The 21,714-nt window shown below is 44.3% G+C and overlaps 1 protein-coding gene across 2 annotated transcripts in view; it reads right to left on the minus strand.

Moving 5' to 3' along the window:
- DPP6 (dipeptidyl peptidase like 6) overlaps positions 1 to 21,714 on the minus strand; it is an 800,631-nt gene that overhangs the window by 414,210 nt on the left and 364,707 nt on the right. For both annotated transcript variants that reach the window (XM_007457181.1, XM_007457180.1), the window contains exon 2: positions 322 to 436. In XM_007457181.1, the coding sequence (XP_007457243.1) occupies positions 322 to 436 (115 nt within the window). The remainder of the gene's footprint in view (positions 1 to 321; positions 437 to 21,714) is intronic.

Below are 21,714 nucleotides of genomic sequence, written 5' to 3' on the forward strand. Positions count from 1 at the left end.
GAATGCCATTAGATATATAAAATTATTATATTTATAATGACACCATCTTTAGGCTCATCAAGCATAAATTAATACTTGTGAATTTTAATATATGCCAAGAATTTCCACCCAGTCAACAATTATCTAAACAAATTCAAAGCATGTAAAATAGATCTTTTTTATTGAAAGTGTATTACATCATTTTAACGTATGGCACAATGAGACTTAGAATCTGGGAAAAAGAAATTATATAATGGGTATTTACTTAGAAAAAATCTCAAAGTAAACTTATGCCCTTTCTCCCTTATAGCAGCTTGCTTTTCCAAGAATAAATGTGAGTACCTGGTGTCAGCAGCACCACTGAGGTGACAATCAGGGAGCAGATGACCAGGATGACAAGCAGTGCGATCGCTATGCCTTTCCAGTTTCTTTGTGGAGGATTACTCCCCACCAGCTCCTAAAGCAACAGCAGGAAAGAGAAACTCTGTGAGTAAAATAAGGAACTAAAATAAGCCAGTGGATACACTTCATTCAAATCAAGAGCTCAGGCGCATTCTCATCCTTGAAGCTATGATCAACTCCTTTCTCTGCCCTCTGCCTCAGTGTCCAAAGGCCCCAGGTTCCCTTCTCTATCCCACGGCAAAGCCTTATCTCAAGAAGAATTGGATATTATGTTTACAGCTTCTGTGTAACTTAATGCTTCTCCACCCAGTGAACTAGATTCCACAGCATAGGGTGATTGTGGTGTTTCTTATTACAGCCAACCTATTAACCCCCATCGAATCAAACCCAAGTATGATGAATTTTCCAGCCCTAAGACCTCTCTCATCTTTCTCTTCATTGACATCCACATTGTTAAGTCCTATTTCAGGCTACCAAATTCAAACATTTATTTAGCACATACTATGTGCCAATTTTAATCAACGTTTGCCTACTTCTCACCATCCTGGGCCTTTTCTTCCTTCTATAGCTCCTCAAACAAAGCTTTAAGACTTCCCAGGTCTTGCTAGTGCACTGGGTAACCCACCTATCCCTTTTCTAGGTTTTAGTCCCCTCCAGGGACGGCATTATAGCAGGTGTTGGGGGTGTGAGGCGGATCTGGAGACACTGCTAAAGAATGCTAAAGGTTGAAAAGATCTAGGAAATTAACCAGGCATATTGGCTGCTGAGACCAAACTTTCAGTTCCTTTCAAATTAGGATGATTATAATTTACAGTCCAAACTAGGATCATTTGAGAGACAAAGGGGGTAATATTAATAATCAATAAATATAATAGTTACATACAAATAATAATTATTATTAATTATACCAGAGCAACTGGGACTCTCCAGGGCAAATTAAGTCATATGGTCACACTGCAAATGAACTACTGCCCCTTCTGCCTATATATAGATCACAAAATATTCTCTCTTATAGTGCCCACTATTGCGACTCGCATTAACTGCGAGTCAAAATGCAATAGGATGGAGATGGCCTCAAAAAGTAGGCAACATGATATATAAATACACCCTTATCCAAGGCTGAAAGTTCATTAGAATGTATCAGATTTCTGTAAATCAAAATATAGATAATATTCAACCATGGGATAGTAAATAGCATTTGACATCTAAATATTTAATATTGGCTATCTAGGTTATAGAATCGAGACTCCAAACAATTAATATTGGCCATCTAGGTTATCCAATTAAGAAAAATTCTGAGGACCATTAAAACCTTAGCAGGAAAGTGTTCTACAGTTTTTAGAAATTTCTACCAGTACGCTTATTTGCCATTGAGAACTGAATCTGCCTACTAAAAAGTGGCTTTTCAGCACTTAAAAATAAGACTAAACATGAGTATGAAATTACGATGAAAGGTCATACTGAGTCAGCCTCATTTCCTATTGGGTAGGGTTTTCTATGGGAGGAAGTCGTTGGCCAGTGACAAGAAGTGATCAGATCTCACTGATTCAGCAGCTTTTCATTTCATTTACAGAGGAAATAAGCCATTCTCACCAAAGCTGTGAATAGCATCAATCTTGCAGTAGTACTATCCCTAGGACCATGATAGTGTACATGATCTCCCACAGAACCGAAGTGGACATTTCTCAAACACTGTTCAGATTAAATCCCAGGGTAACAATCAAAACAATAACGGTTTCATACTCAAGACTGAATCTAATCAAGATGAAGAATGATGAAATTAGTGGTATTGTCTTCATCAGCTCAAACAATGGATATCTTTCAAATCTTGTTTCTAATAAGAATAATCTAGGATTCTAAAATTTGTTTTAAATATATCTATTAGATGCACTGATAGAAGTTCATATGAAAAAAAAAAAAAACCCTAAGACTTCTGCTTTGCATCAACTTCTTGAGCAGCCAGTAGCGTAACTAATTTCCTTGCAAAAGTGTACTTGAATGATGTTACAGTGATGTTCCCAGTAGGTCCCTCCCTGGCCCAAGTACGCTCACAATATGGTGTCCAGGTCTAGGCTGGATATTGTCAGAGATAACGATGGACAGAGTGTTTCTACAAAGAGGACCTGAAGACAGAGACATTGCAAAATATGTCATATGAAGTAAGGCTGAAGGAAGGGTTCAGACTCAAAAACCAAATGCTTAGTCTCTGTCTATTTGAATTATCACATGCCAGACAGAGGACTTCTGCATAGTCCAGATGCCAGAGTTAGAACCAAAAGGAAATTTCACAGAGACAGAATTATGTATCAAAAAACCTTCAGAATTTCTAACCACTAGTATTGCTTCATGACAGAATGGGCTGCTTCACCAGGACGTGAGCAGGGTGGATGAACAGCTCCCAGGGATCCAGGAGGGCGAGCCCAGGGAGGAAGGTGGATATAAGAGATCTTAAATCATTCTATGGACACATAGGGCAGGGAAAAGAAAGATGAATAACCATGAGGTGGCTCCAGTAAGTGGGAAAATGAATGAAAGGACAGTTCAGAAAGAGGACAAAGACTCTGCTCCCTGCATGCTCACTGTGCTAAGAACAGAAAACCAATTCAGTGTATATTACTGGATGGACGAATGCACAGTAGGATAACCAAACAGGCGTTGATAGCAGAGCCCACTTAAGTGAAGTGATTCTGGATCACTGATGCCATTTTTTAAGTAGAGATGAACCACACTTCTTTCAGGTAACATTCTTACTTTTAAAAAGCAGGGTAGGGCTTCCCTGGTGGCGCAGTGGTTGAGAGTCCGCCTGCCGATGCAGGGGCTACGGGCTCGTGCCCCGGTCCGGGAGGATCCCACATGCCGCGGAGCGGCTGGGCCCGTGAGCCATGGCCGCTGAGCCTGCGCGTCCGGAGCCTGTGCTCCGCAACAGGAGAGACCACAGCAGTGAGAGGCCCGCGTACCGCAAAAAAAAAAAAAAAAGGCAGGGTAATTTTACCCACAGAAATCCAGACGGTCTTTAGCCAAATTTCATTTCAGAGTGCAAGGTAATTTATTTTTTTAACTACACAAACAATATTACCACAATAATAATAGAAAACGAAGAGGAGAAAAAAAACCCCACAAACCATCTTGCTAATGGTTCCAAGAAAACAAAAGTTTTCATTTTTCCATCTTCCTCTCCAGTCCTGGTCGATATGCATATTTAATTTTTACACAGGTGAAACCAGAACATAGATCTGGTTTTTGAGTTAGAATGCAGGTTAACAGTGAAAATCTAACTTGAACATCTAATTTGGCATCCCAAATTCAGACTTCCTCATCTTAACTTGCAGGAGTTGAATTATGGAAAATTTGAGTAGAACTGTTCCTGCTTCCCATGAAGGGCAAGAGAAGTTAATAAATTATCCCCTGAAATGTTGAGCTTCAGTAGTGCATCTCTCAACAGAATTACATATTTTTGCCTAGAATGATGAGATTGAGGCTGTAATATATTCTCTGTTCTGTTTGGTAATCGTGCATATCTTACAGAGGCAATAAAATGGAAAAGCATGTTTACAATTAAACACTGGCCTAAGAAGGTGAACAAATCTCCCATCCATCCATCCATCCATCCATCCATTGATATTTTACCCAGGCTTACTCTGGCAAGCCCTGTTCTGAGAACCTGTTATGGCACTGTTATCAACCCGACAAGTCCAAAAGCTTTCATTTGTTCCATATTCCTTTCTTGTATTCTAGTGCAGGGATGGGGGACAAACAATAAGCAGATAAACACACTAAGAGAAGAAGAAAAAAACAGGACCGAGGGGGTCTTGTCACCTCTTTGTATATAAAGAGGTCAGACAGATTTCCTAATAAAGAGACATTTGAACAGAAACTGAAAGAAGTACAGCTGGGAAGAAGCACATCAGACTGCTGTGGACTGAACTGTGTTCCCCCTTAAATTCATACGCTGATGCCTTAAACCTCAATGTGATGGTATATGAAGATGGAACCTTTGGGAGGTAATCGCAGTTAGGTGAGGGTCATGAGGGTGGGGTCCTCGTGATAGGGTTAGTGCCCTTATAAGAAGAGACACCAGAAAGCTTGCCTCCCTTCTCTCAACCTGTATACGTGGAGAAAAGGCCGGCCGTGTGAGGACACAGAGAGAAGGTGGCCATCTTCAACCCAAGGAGAGAGCCCTCACCAGATACCACAGCCGGCATCCTGATCTTGGACTTCCAGCCTCCAGAACTGTGAAAGATAAATCTCTGTGTTTAAGCTGCCTGGTCTATGGTGTTGTGTTGTAGCAGCCCCAGACAGAGTAAGACACAGGCTGACATCTGAGGGCAAACAATCCAGGTAGAGGGAGAGGCAGGAATACAGTCTGTAAGATAGTGTGTGCTTTGGTGTGGAGGACAGCAAAGAGACAGGGGCCAGGGTGGCCACAGTGATGTGAGTGAGATGACCACACTGAGCAAGGAGGGTGGGAGTCTGGATGTCACAGTGCGGGAGAGTAGGGTCTGGATGCCACAGTGCGGGTTGGCTTTTCCTCTGAGTGCAAGGCATATGAGACAGCAGTGCATGAACCAGACTCCCACAAAAAGATCCCCAGGGGAGCTGCTTCATGGAGAGCAAAGAATATGGAAGCAAGAGTGGGCCCAGCAGGGACCCACTAGGAGGCCAGGGTGATGGAGGTGTGTCCCAGGTGGTAGTGGTACAGGTGGTGAAAAGTGGTTGATCCTGGGCACGTAATAGAAAACGTCAGTCAACCATGCTTTTGGGAGCAGAGAATACACACCTAGGTGTCAGGACACATTTATGTACCCCTTTTGCATTTAGAGCCCTCTCTGAGGCTACTGTCTTCTGTGCTCAAGTAAAAAGCCCTTTGCACATCACTCCAAAGAAAGTCTCCCCTCCTTCCCTCTACCTCTGAGCCAAGCCTGAGCCCTCCCCACTCTTTGCTCCAGGAACCATTTCCTCCTGTGTCCCAACCCCCAACCCCCAGCTTCGCACATACCATTGACTTCTGTCTCCTGACACTCCTCTCTGGCAAACCCCTTCGCATTCTTTCGTTATCAGCTAAAATATCATCTCTCTCTGACATTTTAGGAAGCTGTGCCTGGCTTCACAGGCAGAGTTTATTATTCTTTTCAATTGGAAGCAACTGCAACACTTTGTAAATGCTTTTCTGAAATGATATTGCGCTATGAAATGACGTATTGAATGCCTGTGTCATTGGCAGACTGGAAGCTACTTAAGGAAGTGGGCTGGATGTTCATGTTCCCAATGCCTGGTACAAAGTCTAGGACACCACAGCGCCCAGGGACTGTGGGCTGAATGGATGAATGAATTCACAGATGCCTTTATGAGAAGGAACGTTGTTGTTTGCCGGCACACCTGTCAGAGACGCAATTGCTGGTTGATGCAGAAAGTAAAGTGTTAATACAACCCCAACTGCATTAACTATGCCATAAATAGCAATTGGTCCTAAAAGACTTAATGCAAACTGACATTTAAGGCTGGCAATCCCCTTGTCCCTAGTGACATAACTGTTGCTCATACTTATTTTTAACTCAGGCAAAAAGAAAACAAACAAGGAAGTAAAACCAAACTAAACGCTTTCCTAGGTCATTTGGTTGTTTTAAATATAAAATTCATCTTTCCAGAATGCTATTATCTTAGCAATTCATGATTAGAGCTTGATTTTTTTTTTTTTTTTTTTTTTGCGGTACGCGGGCCCCTCACTGTTGTGGCCTCTCCCGCTGAGGAGCACAGGCTCCGGACGCGCAGGCCCAGCGGCCATGGCTCACGGGCCCAGCCGCTCCGCGGAACGTGGGATCTTCCCGGATGGGGGCACGAACCCATGTCCCCTGCATCGGCAGGCGCACTCTCAACCACTGCGCCACCAAGGAAGCCCAAGAGCTTGATATTTTTGTGCCAATTTTACAACTGAAATGGAAGAAATACAGATTAAAACAATGCTTACAGACTCCACCACGTCCCGTGAACTGATTTAAGAATAAGTCCACTGCATGCTGCCTCCCTAAAATCGATGCATCTTATCTCATCCTGAGCTCCATCTGTCTCACAGAATTCCCTGCTGCCTTTATCAGACTTCATGCCTTCTGATGAGGAGCAGAGATCCAAATGAAAACTCAGGGGTGATTATTTCAAAAGTAGAAACTGAGACTACAAACGTGGAGAAAAGAAAGGAAGGAGTGGGAAACAAGAGGAATCTAGAGCGTGGTTGTCACAGGATAAATGCAAACGTGTCTGAAAGCCCATTATAATTTATGAAAATTATAGAAACCTGAATAAACATTGCTTTACTATTTACTGCGCTCACTACCAATGTCCCAGCGACATCTGACATACAATATGGGGAAAAGTCAAAAGCACATTAAATTTCCTGTACTTGATAAAGAAAGTAAAGGATACAGAGATCACATTCCTTTCATCCACTCTCTTTGCACCCCAAGCTCTAATGAGGAGAAATCAGCATTTTAACTTTTGTTGGGAGCCCAAAGTAGGGTGACGCAGGTTGCAGCTGTGAGACTCCACCACAAAGCAGTGCATTCCTCAAGCAGCAATAACCGACTTGCATGTTTCCATGCATCATAGGCACTTTGTTTAATGCACTGTGGGTATAGCCTCACGTGGCTAAATGGACAAAGGAGCCACGGCCAGCAGAAGTGAGACTGGAGGATGATTTCTGCGTGATACTGAGGCCTCTCCTAAAGAAGCCCCCCGTCCTAGGAGGTCAGAGCACGGGAAGCTGCAAGTGCAGGAGCGCTGGGCGTGGCGGAAGGAGAGCAGGGCCCGCAGCGACAGCCGAGGTCCAGGCCTTGCCAGCCGTGATGGGAACAGCTGGCGATTTTGCATTTTATTTCCCGTGGCTGAAGGCAGAGGGGTCAGTCAGATGGCCCCCCACTCACCACGGAAGGAGGAAGTGAATTCAGTTGTTTTTCTCACAATAATCCATCTTTGAGCCAATCAATCTCCTCTTCTATCAAGCAGCTTTCAGAAGAATATTAAGACTAGAAGACTGTTTCTGGCTCTCAAAATGGAAAGAGACCTTCTCTGGGATATCACTAGATCCAAGCTTAGGTCACTGATAGTTTAAATTCCCAGAGAATATATGTGAATCAGCAGCTCAACAGAGACCGGGTATCCTTCGCAGGGAGAGTTCTCCACTCCTTGAAATTCTCCCCTCCCGTGACTGTTGTTTTGTGTCTTCTAAGTACTTTGAGTGCTTTTGCTGGTTGTGAGCGTGAGGAATGGATGAAAGCTGTGGCCACAAAATACTAATTAACGCTGACTCCATGTTGGTGACTCTGTAACTGACTATAGGGCTGGGGTGGGCTGGGCAGCCAATCCTGAAAGATGGAAGCAACCAATGCTGTGTGAGAGGGAGATAGTGCTCATGGTGGAGGGTGGAGCCTTACCCTTCAAAAAGCTTCTGTTGATTTCACTAATTAGAAATTAAATTTGGGGACTTCCCTGGCGGTCCAGTGGTTAGGACTTCGCCTTCCAATGCAGGGGGGTGTGGGTTCGATCCCTGGATGGGGAGCTGAGATCCCACGTGCCTCACGGCCAAAAAGCCAAAAAACATAAAACAGAAGCAATATTGTAACAAATTCAATAAAGACTTTAAAAATGGTCCACATCAAAAAAAATATCTTAAAAAAGAAAAAGAAATTAAATTTGGCTGGCAGGCCCTTCTTTCAACGCCTGGCAGTTAATTACGAATCATCACCGCCTTAGCGACAGAGAGGAGCTGACACGCCCGAGCTATCAGACCCATGCTCAGGTGACCCCTCTTCCCCTGGGCACTCTCTCTCCATCATCTTCCTCCGGGTTATACGGCTGTCCCACTCCTTAGGTTGTCCTGGGCTCTCACCACCTGTTCTCTGTCAGCTTTACAGACTGATCTGGGATCCACTCTCCTTTTCTCCTGTGAATTTGGAAACTTCCCAGGTTGACTTACATAACGTGAATTTAACATAACGTTACCGCCTGAGGGCACAGCACTTTGAAATCGAATCCACCACTATTACTAACACCCTCCACCTGCAACTCAACAAAACTGCTGGAGGAGTAATTGGTTCTGCCAGTTCCTCTAGAAAAGGAGGAGGAGGACCAAACAGGCAAAACACCGAGTGTAAGTATCGATCTCCTAAACCGTCTTCTTTCTCATTTTTTACTTGCACACCGATCACCAGAAATGAAATTATTTTAGGCTCTTCAGTTTAACTGACTGTGTCTGATAGCTCCTTTATGAAATTAATTCAAAATGTTAAGTCATTCTTACCTTCACAGCTCAGGCTAACTTGGACCTATTTTGATAGAATGTTTTAAAGGCATCATGTTGTTCCATAAATCACAAAAGCAAGGGCACTACGACCCGATCACCATCAGAAGAAATTTCACAATATATCATGCCCAGGAGAAACCCCTTTCAGTAAAAATATGGCTATGAACGTAAGTGGTAGCATTTAAAATCGAGCATTTGAATCTCACATTGCTGTGTATGATAACGATGCCTTCAAAGCATCTTTAGATACCGTCTGTCTTTGCCTTGACTCACTGAAACCCACAGGCAATCGTGAGACAAGTTTCCTATACCAGGGCAGCTTTTTAGCAAGCTCAACGCGTCATTTCCCGATGTCACAGATCCCTGCAGGCACTCAATAAGCATTAAGTAACTAACAAACAAGACTCAAAGGCAAGAACCACCAGCAATTTAATGACAGACTCTAAAAAAATTTAGCTCATTTTTTCAAAAGGGCTCGCCACCCTGATGCAACCGTCTGTCAAAGTACTAGATGCCTCTTGACAAATGATCCCAACTGCCCTCCTCTCCCACCCATGGATGCCAGAGCTATGTTTCCACACTGTAAGCGCCCCCCTCACTGCCTCAGCCTCAAGTAACTGGCCCAGAATGGGTCAGAAGTCTGCTCCAGGATTTTAGGGGTGGGGTTAAAATACTGTAATAGGGAAGAGCCCCTGTACTCTCTTACAAGTTAATCACTAAAGAGTGTTGCCTATAAGCTTCAATTACACATAACAGCCCATCTCTGGGAACCCTGCTTCCCAGGCAGTAAGTGTTAAGCTAAAAGACCTTCGTCTTTTAGCTCACAGGAAACATCCTGACTGGTCCCACCTGTGAACGACTGCAGGGAGGAAGAAATTATCACATCCCCTCCGGAGGCTGATGGGAACCAGTACGTGTTTGATTTTATCCCCTCCCCTTTCAGTATAAAACGAAGCCTGAATTCTAACTCAGGCAAGATGGTTCTTTGGGGAAGGAGTCCACCATCTTTTTGGTCTGCCGGATTTCCAAATAAAGATGCTATTCCTTTCCCCAACAACTGGGTTCCAGATTTATTGGCCTGTCGTGTGGCAAGCAGTTCGAGCTTGGACTCGGTAACACTATTCCAATTTATTCTTGCCTTTGTCACGCAACACCAGGATGGAAGCGGAGGGGGGTGGCAGGAGGTGGCTACTCCCATATGGCACGCGGCTTCGGAAGGAAGGAGAGCAGGCTTACAGAACAGGAAGAATGAGTTACACCAACACACAAAGAGACAAGAAGCAAAGAGAGAGGAGGGTCCCTATTGGTTTGAATTTCTTGACCTAATTTTTCTCCCGAGGCCTAAATAAATTTTTCCCTTAGATTTAACAGCACACTCCTGTTTCTTTATGAAATATTTTATTTCCCATTTTACTTAAACTAGTTTGAGCTGATTTCTGACACTTGAGAACAAAGAATCTGACACGTGTCACTAAGGACATCCAGCCCAGCAGCCAGGATCCAGTCAGCGCTCCGTTTCCAGGAGGCGTCCTGTGCTCCTTACTGAGGTCGCACGCTCCACTGTGCACGGCATCTTATGGCCAAATCCACACTCGAAAATGAGGTGAAATTTTAACTACATGCTTGGTTTATAATATCAAAATAAAGAATTTTCTAATTGGACACATAGTTTTCTTTGAAAAGACCAGCTTTTCCATAAGTACGTATAGTTACTTTTCCCAGGGAAACCCTGAGTGAAATTTAGCAATTACCTTCACAGATCCCCAAGGATCCACACTTGTCATTACCCATCAGTGTTGGAGTGTAGTCCCCTCTGTGACAGGAGGGGGCTAATTCAAATTAAAGCAAATGCCAGCCAAGACAGCTGGCACAACCAAGTGTTCATGAGCATCTTGAGAGGGTGGACTGTTCCTGAGGTATTCACTATTTTTAGGTCCCAATTCCTCAAAGGAAAAGCTCCAGAATTTTTAAATTATAGCTGGCCTAGAGTGGCTCTGTTCAGTAGATCCATACGTAACAGCTATTTTTATAATCAAGAATGGTCTAGGGCTTCCCTGGGGGCGCAGTGGTTGAGAGTCCGCAAAAAAAAAAAAAAAAAGTCTGTAAGTTACAATTGTAGAAAACAAACTTATGATATCCAGGGGGGAAGTCGGGGGAGGGATAAATTGGGAGATTGGGATTGACATACACACACTACTACATATAAAATAGATAACTAATAAGGACCTACTGTATAGCACAGGGAACTCTACTCAGTGCTCTGTAATATGGGGACAGAATCTTAAAAAGAGTGGATATATGTATATGCATAACAGATTCGCTTCCCTGTACACCTGAAACTAACACAACATTGTAAATCAACTATACTCCAATTAAAAAAGAAAAAGAATGGTCTATACCAGCATTTTCATATAATTCAGTCTAATAGAAAGACATACAGCATCAGAGAAATTATGAGCTACAGGGATACAAGTGATAAACCATCTTGATTCCATCTGCAACCTAATCCCCTTTGCCGTGTAAACGAACATGTCCACAGGTTTGTGAGTTTGGGAGGTGGACATCTTTGGGGTGGGGGGGAGGTCATTATTTTGCCAACCACAGGGTGTATTCCACGTAATGAAATGTTACACCTCAATGGAAATACCAACCTTCTACTACATGCACAGCCAGAGGAAGACCACAAGTATAACTGTAAGTGAGTTGGGTTAGACACTAAAGAATATACACCACATAATTCCATTTACGTAAAGTTCACCAATGAGCAACACTGCACCCCAAATATAGGGCGCACCCTTGAGTCTATAAAGACAAACAAGAAAGGAATTTCTATAAAATTCAGGATGTTGTATAATTTAGCGGGAAAAGAGGAGTCCCAGCTGGAGAGGGGGAGGCAAGATGCAGGAGTTTTAGAGGTGCTGGCAGGACTCTCTCCTGACCTGGATGGAAGTTACAGGGCTGTGTCAGGCCACACTCATCTGTTCCGCTATTTGCTTGCATGTTATATAGTTTTTATATTGTAGCATCTCACAGTGCAAAGGGTAACCACGCACAGTGTATAGCAGCTTTGGGACAGAGCACTGGCCAAGAGCGGTGACATAAGGAGATACTTCCTAGCACTCACACCCAGGAGGAAACAACATCAGGCCAAGGAAATGACACCATGAGACACGTATGATGGCCAGAAGGACAAGGTGCTGAGAGAAAGTCTAATGATGGGGGGTGGGGGGTGGGACCAAGGCAGCAGGCAAGGCTCTCTGAGGAGGGGAAATTTAATTTGAGCATTGCAGGATGTGCAGGAACTAGTCAGGTGAGTAGCTGGGAAGGTTTTCCACGTGGAGGGAGCCCAGTGCAGAGGGCATGAGCCTGGTATTCAGTGTACCTCTGGCGTGCGGTGTCCAGGATGAAGCTGGAGGGGGAAGGCACTGATAAAACCTGACCGGTTTTGTAGACGATGCCACATATTTTGTGTTGAATCCAAAATGCAACTGGAAGTCAGTGAAGGATTCTGTAAGCCACTCGTAATAACTTCTAGAAGAAGGCAGGCATTAATTATTCATTTTATTTACTGACATCAGAAAAAGTACACTGAGAAGGACCAGGATTGGTTACTTTTCCCATCGTGCCTAAAATATGTCAAATATCAGGCCAAGGTGAAATCAAATACCCCCAAAAGGAAAATATTTACATAGCAACTATTAAAATTATTGAGAGAAAATAAACCACACAAACTGAACCGCAGGATCTCCCATTACAGGGCTCCAGTCTATTGTCTAAATGTATTTTCTTTCTAATATTTATTCACCATGAACAGCACTGCCATAAATTTCTTTTATGTATCATGGACCATTTACCATAAGTAGAAAGTAGCAACAAATTACAAAATCAACGGTGCGTGTATCTCAGGATGGTAAAACAGCTTTCTAATCATTGTATTTCCATACCCAGAGGACGACAAATGACTTTAAGACTGCAAGAACAAGTTTCAAATAACATTTAGCAACTGCACACGTCCATCAATATCTATCACGTCAGCCTGTTGGATGCACACACCCGTTTCCGTTCTACTGGCTCATTTACTTAATCTTCGTTATTGGTGGCTCTTATCTTTCATAAAGGGCACAACAAAGGTAATAGTTGGCCAGTAATTGCCCAAGCAACCTAAGAGTGGACCGAAGCAGAAAGCACGACACCGAGTGGTCCCCAGGTCACTGAGATGGCAATGGGGCTGCGGTGAGGAATCCTCACCGTCGAAGTTAGTGGGACACGGGCCGCCCTGCACAGCCCTTGGGAGGGAGTCACAGGACCACTCGGGATGGTGTGATTCCTCCTCCTTCTGCCTCTGCTGCTCCCTCAAGGGCCCTCCACCACCTTGCTCACGCAGTTGATGCCCCCTGAACCCAGGATTAATTGATCGATTGATTTTCTTTTTTTAAATTGAAGTATAATTGATTTAAAATGTTGTGTTAGTTTCAGGTGTACAGCAAAGTGACTTCATCATACATACATATATATACATTCTTTTTCAGATTCTTTTCCCATATAGGTCATTACAGTGTACTGAGTAGTTCCCTGTGCTGTACAGCAGGTCCTTGTTTATTTTATACACAGTAGTGTGTATATGTTAATCCAAACCTCCTAATTTATCCCTTCCTGCTTCCCCCTTTGGTAATCATGAATTTGTTCTCTTGTCTATGAGTGTCTTTCTGTTTTGTAAATACGTTCATTTGTATTGAATCCAGGATTTCAATGAAATTCCCTGCCCTCTGGCACAGCCACGAGAACAAAAGCAACAACAAAGAAGTTTCAGAGTCCAAGAAGCACTGTTCAAACAGGTTGAAGAGGGCTTCTCTGGTGGCGCAGTGGTAGAGAGTCCGCCTGCCGATCAGGGGACATGGGTTCGTGCCCCGGTCCGGGAAGATCGTGCCCCGGTCCGGGAAGATCCCACATGCCGCGGAGCGGCTGGGCCCGTGAGCCATGGCCGCTGAGCCTGCGCGTCCGGAGCCTGTGCTCCGCGACGGGAGAGGCCACAACAGTGAGAGGCCCGCATACCGCAAACTTCACTGTACAGTAGAAACCAATACAACATTGTAAAACAACTATACCCCAATTAAAAAAAAAAAAAGAATTTAAAATGCACTGAGGGGGAAAAACGGAAGAGAATATCAGACACAGGACGAGTGAGAAGCACCTGGTGACACTAAAGACAGAAGAACCAGCTGGAAGAGGCCAGTCTGGATCCCTGGGTGGGGCAAACAGCAGGCACATCCAAAGACCTGCAGGTCCTACTGCATCTGTGTGCAAAATCCTGCCACTGCATTAGTGACAAAAGGGAAAATGCAGTTCACGGTGTTGGGTTTTTTAACAGCAGCTATTTACATGGCACATTCTTAAATAATTTCTACCTGAAAATGTTAAAACAAAGTCTGCACTTGAAGTGGCAAAATTTTAGATACCTGGAAGTTACACACATCAAGAACAAGCCAGGTAAGTATATATTTTAAACCAAATTCATACTGTTAATTTTTTATTTTAATTTGATCAATGCAGTTTAAGTCATTACCTTATGATCCAATGTCTTTAAATACTGCGCTTAAACTTAAGGATATCATTACTGTTGTGACGGGTAAAACTGTTTTCTTTTAAAAAATAACCATAATTTTTGATGTATTCAGGAGACCCAAGGCATGGGCTTAACCATGATGTGTAGAACATGAAAGGAAAAACAGAAATATTTGTTTTACTTTGGATATTATGTAACAGATGAAGAGACCTTGTAGGGAGCTTAAAGGGAAGCAAACAGTGACTATCTTGTTGGAAAATTGGATCTACAAGGAAATGTCAAGGTAATTAGTCTACCTATCTGAAGAAAAATGGCCCAGACCAGAACTTAATTACCATCTCCAAATACAGCCATCCAAAGATTTTTGGACAAAAGAAATAATTATCTAGTCCCTAGGAAAGAAACAAATTAACACGGCAAGAAAGATTACTTGAAATGTATACTTCTCAAAATGCTGCTAGAGAATTTCGGAGAACCCCTGGATGTGATGTTAAAATGCAGATTCCTGCGGCCTCTGAACCCTCCTGAACTGAAGTCTCTAGGGGTTGGAGCAGAGACCAGTCATGTTTTACAGTCTGCAACAGGTGATGTTTATAATGACGAAGGCATAAGAACCAGTATCCACAGGAACTTCTCACCACATACCTGTGCCCAGGTAAATCAGTTTAGCAAATTCCCTTAAAATTGGTTTAAGAATGGAATGTTCAGGCTGCCATCTTGAGACACAGTTCAGAGCTCAATGTTCAGCTCAGGGCCGCCAATCCCACCGGATGCAAAGCCCAGCTCATCCTCTCCAATATGCTTTACCCTTCTCATCTTCCAAAGGGAGAGTTCAAGGGCACCTGTGCTGGGGCTTCTCCCTTTGCCCCTTCCCAACTTCACTCTGCCCCCTTCTCCCCCACTGCTCCGTGTCCTGGAAGGCTGGCCTCTGACACTACAAGCTGCCCCCCTGCACATCTTTGCTGATGGCTTCAGATTGGCCAAGAGATAAAAAAGAATGAAATAATGCCGTTTGCATCAACACGGATGGACCTAGAGATTATCATACTAAGTGAAGTCAGACAAAGACAAATATATGCGGAATCTAAAAAAAAACTGATAAAGATGAACTTATTTGCAAAACAGAAGTATACTCACAGAAGAAAACCTTATGGTTACAAAAGGGGAAGGGGGGGAGTGGGATAAATTAGGAGGTTGGGACTGACATATACACACTACTATATATAAAACAGATAATCAACAAGGGCCTACTGTATAGCACGGGGAACTCTACTCAATATTTTGTACTAACCTATAAGGGAAAAGAACCTGAAAAAGAATATGTATACTTTATATATATAAAACTGAATCCCTTGGCTGTACACCTGAAACTAACACGACATTTTAAATCAACTATACTTCAAAAAATAAATGAGTGAAACAGGTTGGCCCACAGGAGGTCCGGGTAGGAGACATCTGGGAAGGAGCAGAGGGCCAGGGGCTCCCTGCTCCGCCCAGGTTGCCTGGTCCGGGCGGCTTCCTCTCAGGATTACATCCCCTGGGGGTCCGCTCTTTGCCCCTTCACTTCAGGCTTAGTTTAGGGCAGGTATCAGTTTCAGGGGGCTGCTATTCCCTGGGGCTCACGTCTCTGATTGCTCCCTTAACCCTCCTCATACCGCGGCAAACAGTCCTGAACCATGTGAGCTGGATTAGATTTCCTGCCGTGACCCCGAATGCCCTAAAGTTGAACCGTACCCGCCATGAGAGGAGGAAGCATTTATCATTTGTTACACTCAACTAGCTCTCAGCCTCAGCCTAGACTGACTGGTCTCCTTCCCATTAAATGTGAAGTTCCTCTAGGGAACCTCCTGCCACAGTGCCACATACAGTATTTTCTAAGATCCTAAATGAATTATTTGCTTTCCAGATTGATCAGAATGCATAAAGTACACAGCCGGGAGGAGGTCTTGCTTGAACTGCAGTTGCCTTGTCCATGCAAGGGGATAAATAGTTCCCATCTAACATTCATACAGTTTCTCAAGTCTGCACCACTGAGGGTTCACTGCTGCACGTGCTTAGGGACACCCTCAAAAGTTGAAGACATGCTTTGCTTGAAACTCGTAAGAGGCTTTCTATTCTCCTTACTGGTATTTCTCTCTAGCTGACGGGAAACCTTAACTTGCTTTTTTGACAATGTTAGTTGATGAGGTCTTGAGAAAAGCCAATTTTCTTGCTCAGAATATTAGAATAAGAGGCACAAAAGGTTTCTACCTATTAAACATATCAGTGGCACTGTCCACCTGTGACTGTTACCCAAATCACAAATTCACATTCTCTACAACACTTAACAATTGCATGAAAGTAAGGGTTTGTGAGGACAATTTTTCAAATGCAAAATTCCACTCACTGGCATGGAATAGAATAGTTTGGAAACATGCCCACGTGGGAACAAGATTCTGGCTGGCATCTTCCGGCACCAGTGCCCACCCTGCTGCTGGGCTGGCTTCACTGACTGCAGTCTTAGCGCACCTCTCATCAGAGACCACTCGCTGCCTGAGATTTCCCCTCACCTCACCAGAAGCAGTATGGGTGACCGGAGAACTCACGATGTTTTATGCCCACTCCTGTGTCTTTACCTCTTTCAGTAAAACTCAATTTAAAAATGAAGCTCAGGGCTTCCCTGGTGGCGCAGTGGTTGGGAGTCCACCTGCCGATGCAGGGGACGCAGGTTCGTGCCAAGAAGATCCCACGTGCAGCGGAGCGGCTGGGCCCGTGAGCCATGGCCGCTGAGCCTGCGCGTCCGGAGCCTGTGCTCTGCAGCGGGAGAGGCCACAGCAGGGAGAGGCCCGCGGACCGCAAAAAAAAAAAAAAAAAAAGAAAATCAGAGCTTCCCTGGCGGCGCAGTGGTTGAGAATCTGCCTGCTAAGGCAGGGGACATGGGTTCGAGCCCTGGTCTGGGAGGATCCCACATGCCGCAGAGCAACTAGGCCCGTGAGCCACAACTACTGAGCCTGCGCGTCTGGAGCCTGTGCTCCACAACAAGAGAGGCCGCGATGTGAGTGGCCCCCGCTTGCCACAACTAGAGAAAGCCCTCACACAAAAACGAAGACCCAACACAGCAAAAATTAATTAATTAATAAACTCCTACCCCCAACATCTTAAAAAAAAAAAAAAAAAAAGAAGCTCAGCATACGTAAGCTTTTAGCTAGCACCTACTGGTAAGTAAACGAGTAAATAAATAGATGAATAAATAAATAACAACAACAACAAAAACTCACATGGATTATAAAATTCATTACAGCTGCTCAAAGGCTGTCCTAAACATGATCGTTGGGTACAAACAACAGCACTTTCTTTCCTGATTGCAGAGGGGATATATGTACATATTTCCTACCTGAAGCCCCCAGGTCGGTGTTGAGAAAGGAGTATACTCCTATTAAAGGACTATCTCATTTTACCATGTTACCCCCATTTTCCCCCAAATGTTGAGAAATCTATTAAACAATGAATTTCAAGTTACTTAGGGTCATAAATATTTGAGTAATAAACTGTGACTATGGTTATTAAGTGATGGCAACACTGACATTCAGCACCAGAACGTACAAATATTGTAAATATTCTTGTAAAACAGCAGTTACCTATAAGCAATTTTCAAGAGAATCATAAAAATACACACAAAATATCACAAAACCCAGCCAGCTTGGTACATGGGGTTCACTAGCACCTAACTACTTAAAACTAGCCTTATTTAACATAATTGCAGGTTAACCGAATTGAAGATAAAGGACTTTGACTATTATTTCCACTACTCACTTCTTGGAATGATTTCGACAACAGAAACTACTTTATGGAGATGACCTTCCTATTCTCACCTCCCTCTTCTTGTCCAGGGAAGTGGGAGGTGGCGAAGCCAAGGGTCAGGACCAGACGAGATCCAGTTTCCAGCCCTGAGATCGGGCCATGGGAGCGATGGGCCCAGGCTGCACCTGCAGGGCACAGGGCTGAGGGCATCGGAGTCTGTCCTGGACCACTGGGCAGGCTCTGGGAGAAGTGGAGGGTCCTGCCCTCACGGGACATGTCTCTTCACCTCCCCTGTGGTCGCTGGGGCACGTGTCTCGTCCTTCCTACCGAGCGCTCCTGGAATAAGCACCTTGGGGACAGGACCTCATTATGAGCCATCACCCTAGTATCAGGGCTTAGTAGTGGTGAGGTTCGACACACAATGCTTGTTTCCTGAATGGAAAAGACTTAACTCCACTTGGGGAACGAAGCATTCAAATGACCCTGGGCCTTAGAAATCCAGACGCAGCTGGACTTGCCTCCACCTTTGCTAGCTAAGCGACTGTCTTCAGTCAGTTTGGGCCACTGTAACAAAAAAGCACAGATTGGGCAGCTTAAGCAACAGAAATGTATTCCTCACAGTTTTAGGCTGGAAGTCCCATACCAACTAAACACTGGCACTTGCCATCTGCCTCTACAAGGACTAAGTCACAAACCACTGCAGCCACTGCCCTTCAACACCCCTGAAAGGAGCTCAGGGTGGACAGCAGGAAGGAGGCCCTCTGTGCTCTGGGAAAAACCGGCAGAGCAGGCCTTCAGATAGTTTTGGATATTCTCAGGAGAAGACTTTATGAGCCCAATTCTTGAATCGCCTTGTATCCAGAAAAGCACTAAAATCATTATCAGAGACATCTGCTCCTCGTGACGAGCAGCCACCTTCTGCCAAAATGCATGTTTGACTGCACGTTCCCCCTTCACTAAAATCGCATCTATACTGACCTCCCCCTGCCTCTTTGGAGCAGTTTCTCAGAGCTATCTGAGAGGCTGTCTCCCGGGCTATAGTCCTCATTTTGCCCCAAATAAAACTTAACTCACGACTCTCATGTTGTGCATTTTTTTTCAGTCAACACCCAGAACAGGGTGCCATATGGTCGGGTTCTAGGTCAAGGCTCCCTTCCTGTTCAGAGACAGTCATCTTCTCGGCGTGTCCTTGCATGGCGGGAAGGGAGCTGACCAGCACTCTGGCCTCTTCTTACAAGGGCACTAATTCCCCCTGAAGGCCCCACCTCCAAATGCCTTCACTTGGGGTTAGATTTCAACATCCCCAAACATCCCATCCCTGACACGGACCATGCTTTGAACTGATGCTCAGTGTAATCAGTGGTAAGTTGGGGACGACGTACACCTTGTGACACTGAAGCGAGGGTGACAGTGACGTGTCCAGGAGAAGGCCTAGCGTGGAGCAGGCCCAGTGAGCAGCGCCTGTTACCATGTGAAAATAATACTAACACCCCTCTGTGGTATCGTCCTGGAAGTGAAAGTGACCGTTCAGAGGACATTTCTACAGCCCTGGCGCCTCCCGGGTGACCTGCAGCGCCAAGCCAGCCCCGGGCCAGAGAGCTGTCTGCTCCCAAGACACACATCGCTCCCGAGACAGAGGCAGCAGCCAGTTTGAGAGTCCAGGGCTGTTGGCAGAGCCTGGCCTGAAGGAGAGGGAAGCAGCTTGGAGCCCTGAGCCTGACAGCGGCCCCAGAAAAAGAAACTTCCAGCATCCGAACAGCTAGGAAGGTGGATGGACACTTGTGTCTGAGTCTTTGGTAATGGGCAGCAGCTCAAAGTGCCTCCACTTTGGAACTGTCAGAAAGGACGGCCTGTGTTCCAGAAATCAGACAGACAGCACTGTGCCGGTGTTCCTTCTGAGTTGCCAGGGACAGTGATAAATGCCAGGTCGGCTGTCACAACACACAACCCAGCTGAACGGTTTACAGCAGGTCCTGACCCAGGCGCTGCTTTCCCTCATCTGCAAGACACATATACCTTCTCCAAAGAGCAGGAGCCTTGCCATACTGATGTCACTGCCCCCTGCACTCCAAGGGGCCGGGTGCTAGCCCTAGCTGCCCCCTCCAGAGCAACCTAGCTAGATTCCCAGAGAAGGCCTCAATTTGTTCATGTTTGAATTCTGCTGACCGGCTCAAATGGATTTCACAGAACTCATTTCATTTGATCAAAACAAGGGGTAAGACAAAGGATCCTTATTTTACAGATTAAGAACCTGAAGCTCAGAAAGGTTAAGTGACTTTCCCAAGGTCACACAGACGTGAAGTAGCAGAATGGGACCGGAGGCCACAGGTCCTCAGGTTCTACGGCCGACACTTTCTGACTATATCATCTGGGGAAATAGGCTAGATACCCTTGAGAATGATTTCTAGCTTTAAAATGCAATGCTCCTCTGAATATTCACTCACTGTGTATTAAGTAAAATGTCTCATTTGTTTTAGAAGGGCGATGCTAAAAATGGGACATTCAGAAAAAATAAAAAGAGGCTGATTTCTCTCTCTCCAATAGTTGCAGCTAATTTCTGACTTTTCAAAGTTTCTTTCCAATAACATTGAAGTATTTTATGAAATTCTATGAAGAAATCATACTTCCCATTTTACAGAAAAAAAATCTCTCAATAGAAGTTATACCGAATTCTTAACTGCCTCTTCCATCTGCCAAATCATTCGTTTCTTATTCAGACTTTGAAACACAGAGCCGTAAGTTTATCTAGGTTTCTTTAAATGAAGTTACTCGCCTGTAGTATTAATATGAACCACAAAATGCTGATAATTTTGATTAAAAGGTACAGCCACTGACTTAGAGCTTCGGTACCATTCACACCTAAGGGTTATTTTCTAAATAAGTATTCTGGTTTGATCTTGGGCAAGGCAATGAAATCAACGCTTTAGGAGTTAACTTCAAAACGAACAAATATAACAAAACAGAAACAGACTCAGATACAGGAAACAAACTAGAGGTTGCTAGAGGGGAAGGGGGTGGGGGGATGGGCAAATAGGTGAAGGGGAGTAAGAGGGATGTTATAAAATAAAATAAGTCACAGGGATGCAATGTACAGCTCAAGGAGTAGAGTCAACAATATTGTAGTAACTTTGTATACCGAGTAAAGCAGAAAGATACTGAATCACCATTTTGTACATCTGAAACTAATCCTTGAATGAAAAAAGTAAGCCGCTCCTGGTTATCCCGTTTATTCAACACTGAATGAAAGCCTGGTGCCTGAAGGCTGCTGGGTCAGGTCCTGCATGGCTCCAGAAGCAACAGACACATGGTTTCCCTCCTGGAACAGCTCACAACTGAAGACACAAGACATGCATATACAGAATCACCCAGAAGAAACAAAAGATAAATTAACACTGATGGCAATGTGAGCAAAGGAAGAAAAATAGACTTTACGTCTATTCTGTTACTGATGAAAAGCAATGTCTAAATCCCAAGCTAAAATATTTAGATGTTTATAACACTTCTGCTAAGATTAGCGTGCAGCATTGGGTTAGCACGTGCAGCCTGCTTCAGCCAAGTTTAGTCTCTTCTGAAGGCTGAGGGTTGTTTTTCAATCACTGGACTTTTGAACACAACATTATTCAACTCCTGAATAATATTTATTTCTAAGAAAGGGGAAAAAAACCCATAGAATAAAGAGGATACCTATGAATGTCTC

The sequence above is a fragment of the Lipotes vexillifer genome, unplaced genomic scaffold (assembly GCF_000442215.2).
Source record: "Lipotes vexillifer unplaced genomic scaffold, Lipotes_vexillifer_v1.1 scaffold944, whole genome shotgun sequence".
Lineage (NCBI taxonomy): Eukaryota > Metazoa > Chordata > Mammalia > Artiodactyla > Lipotidae > Lipotes > Lipotes vexillifer.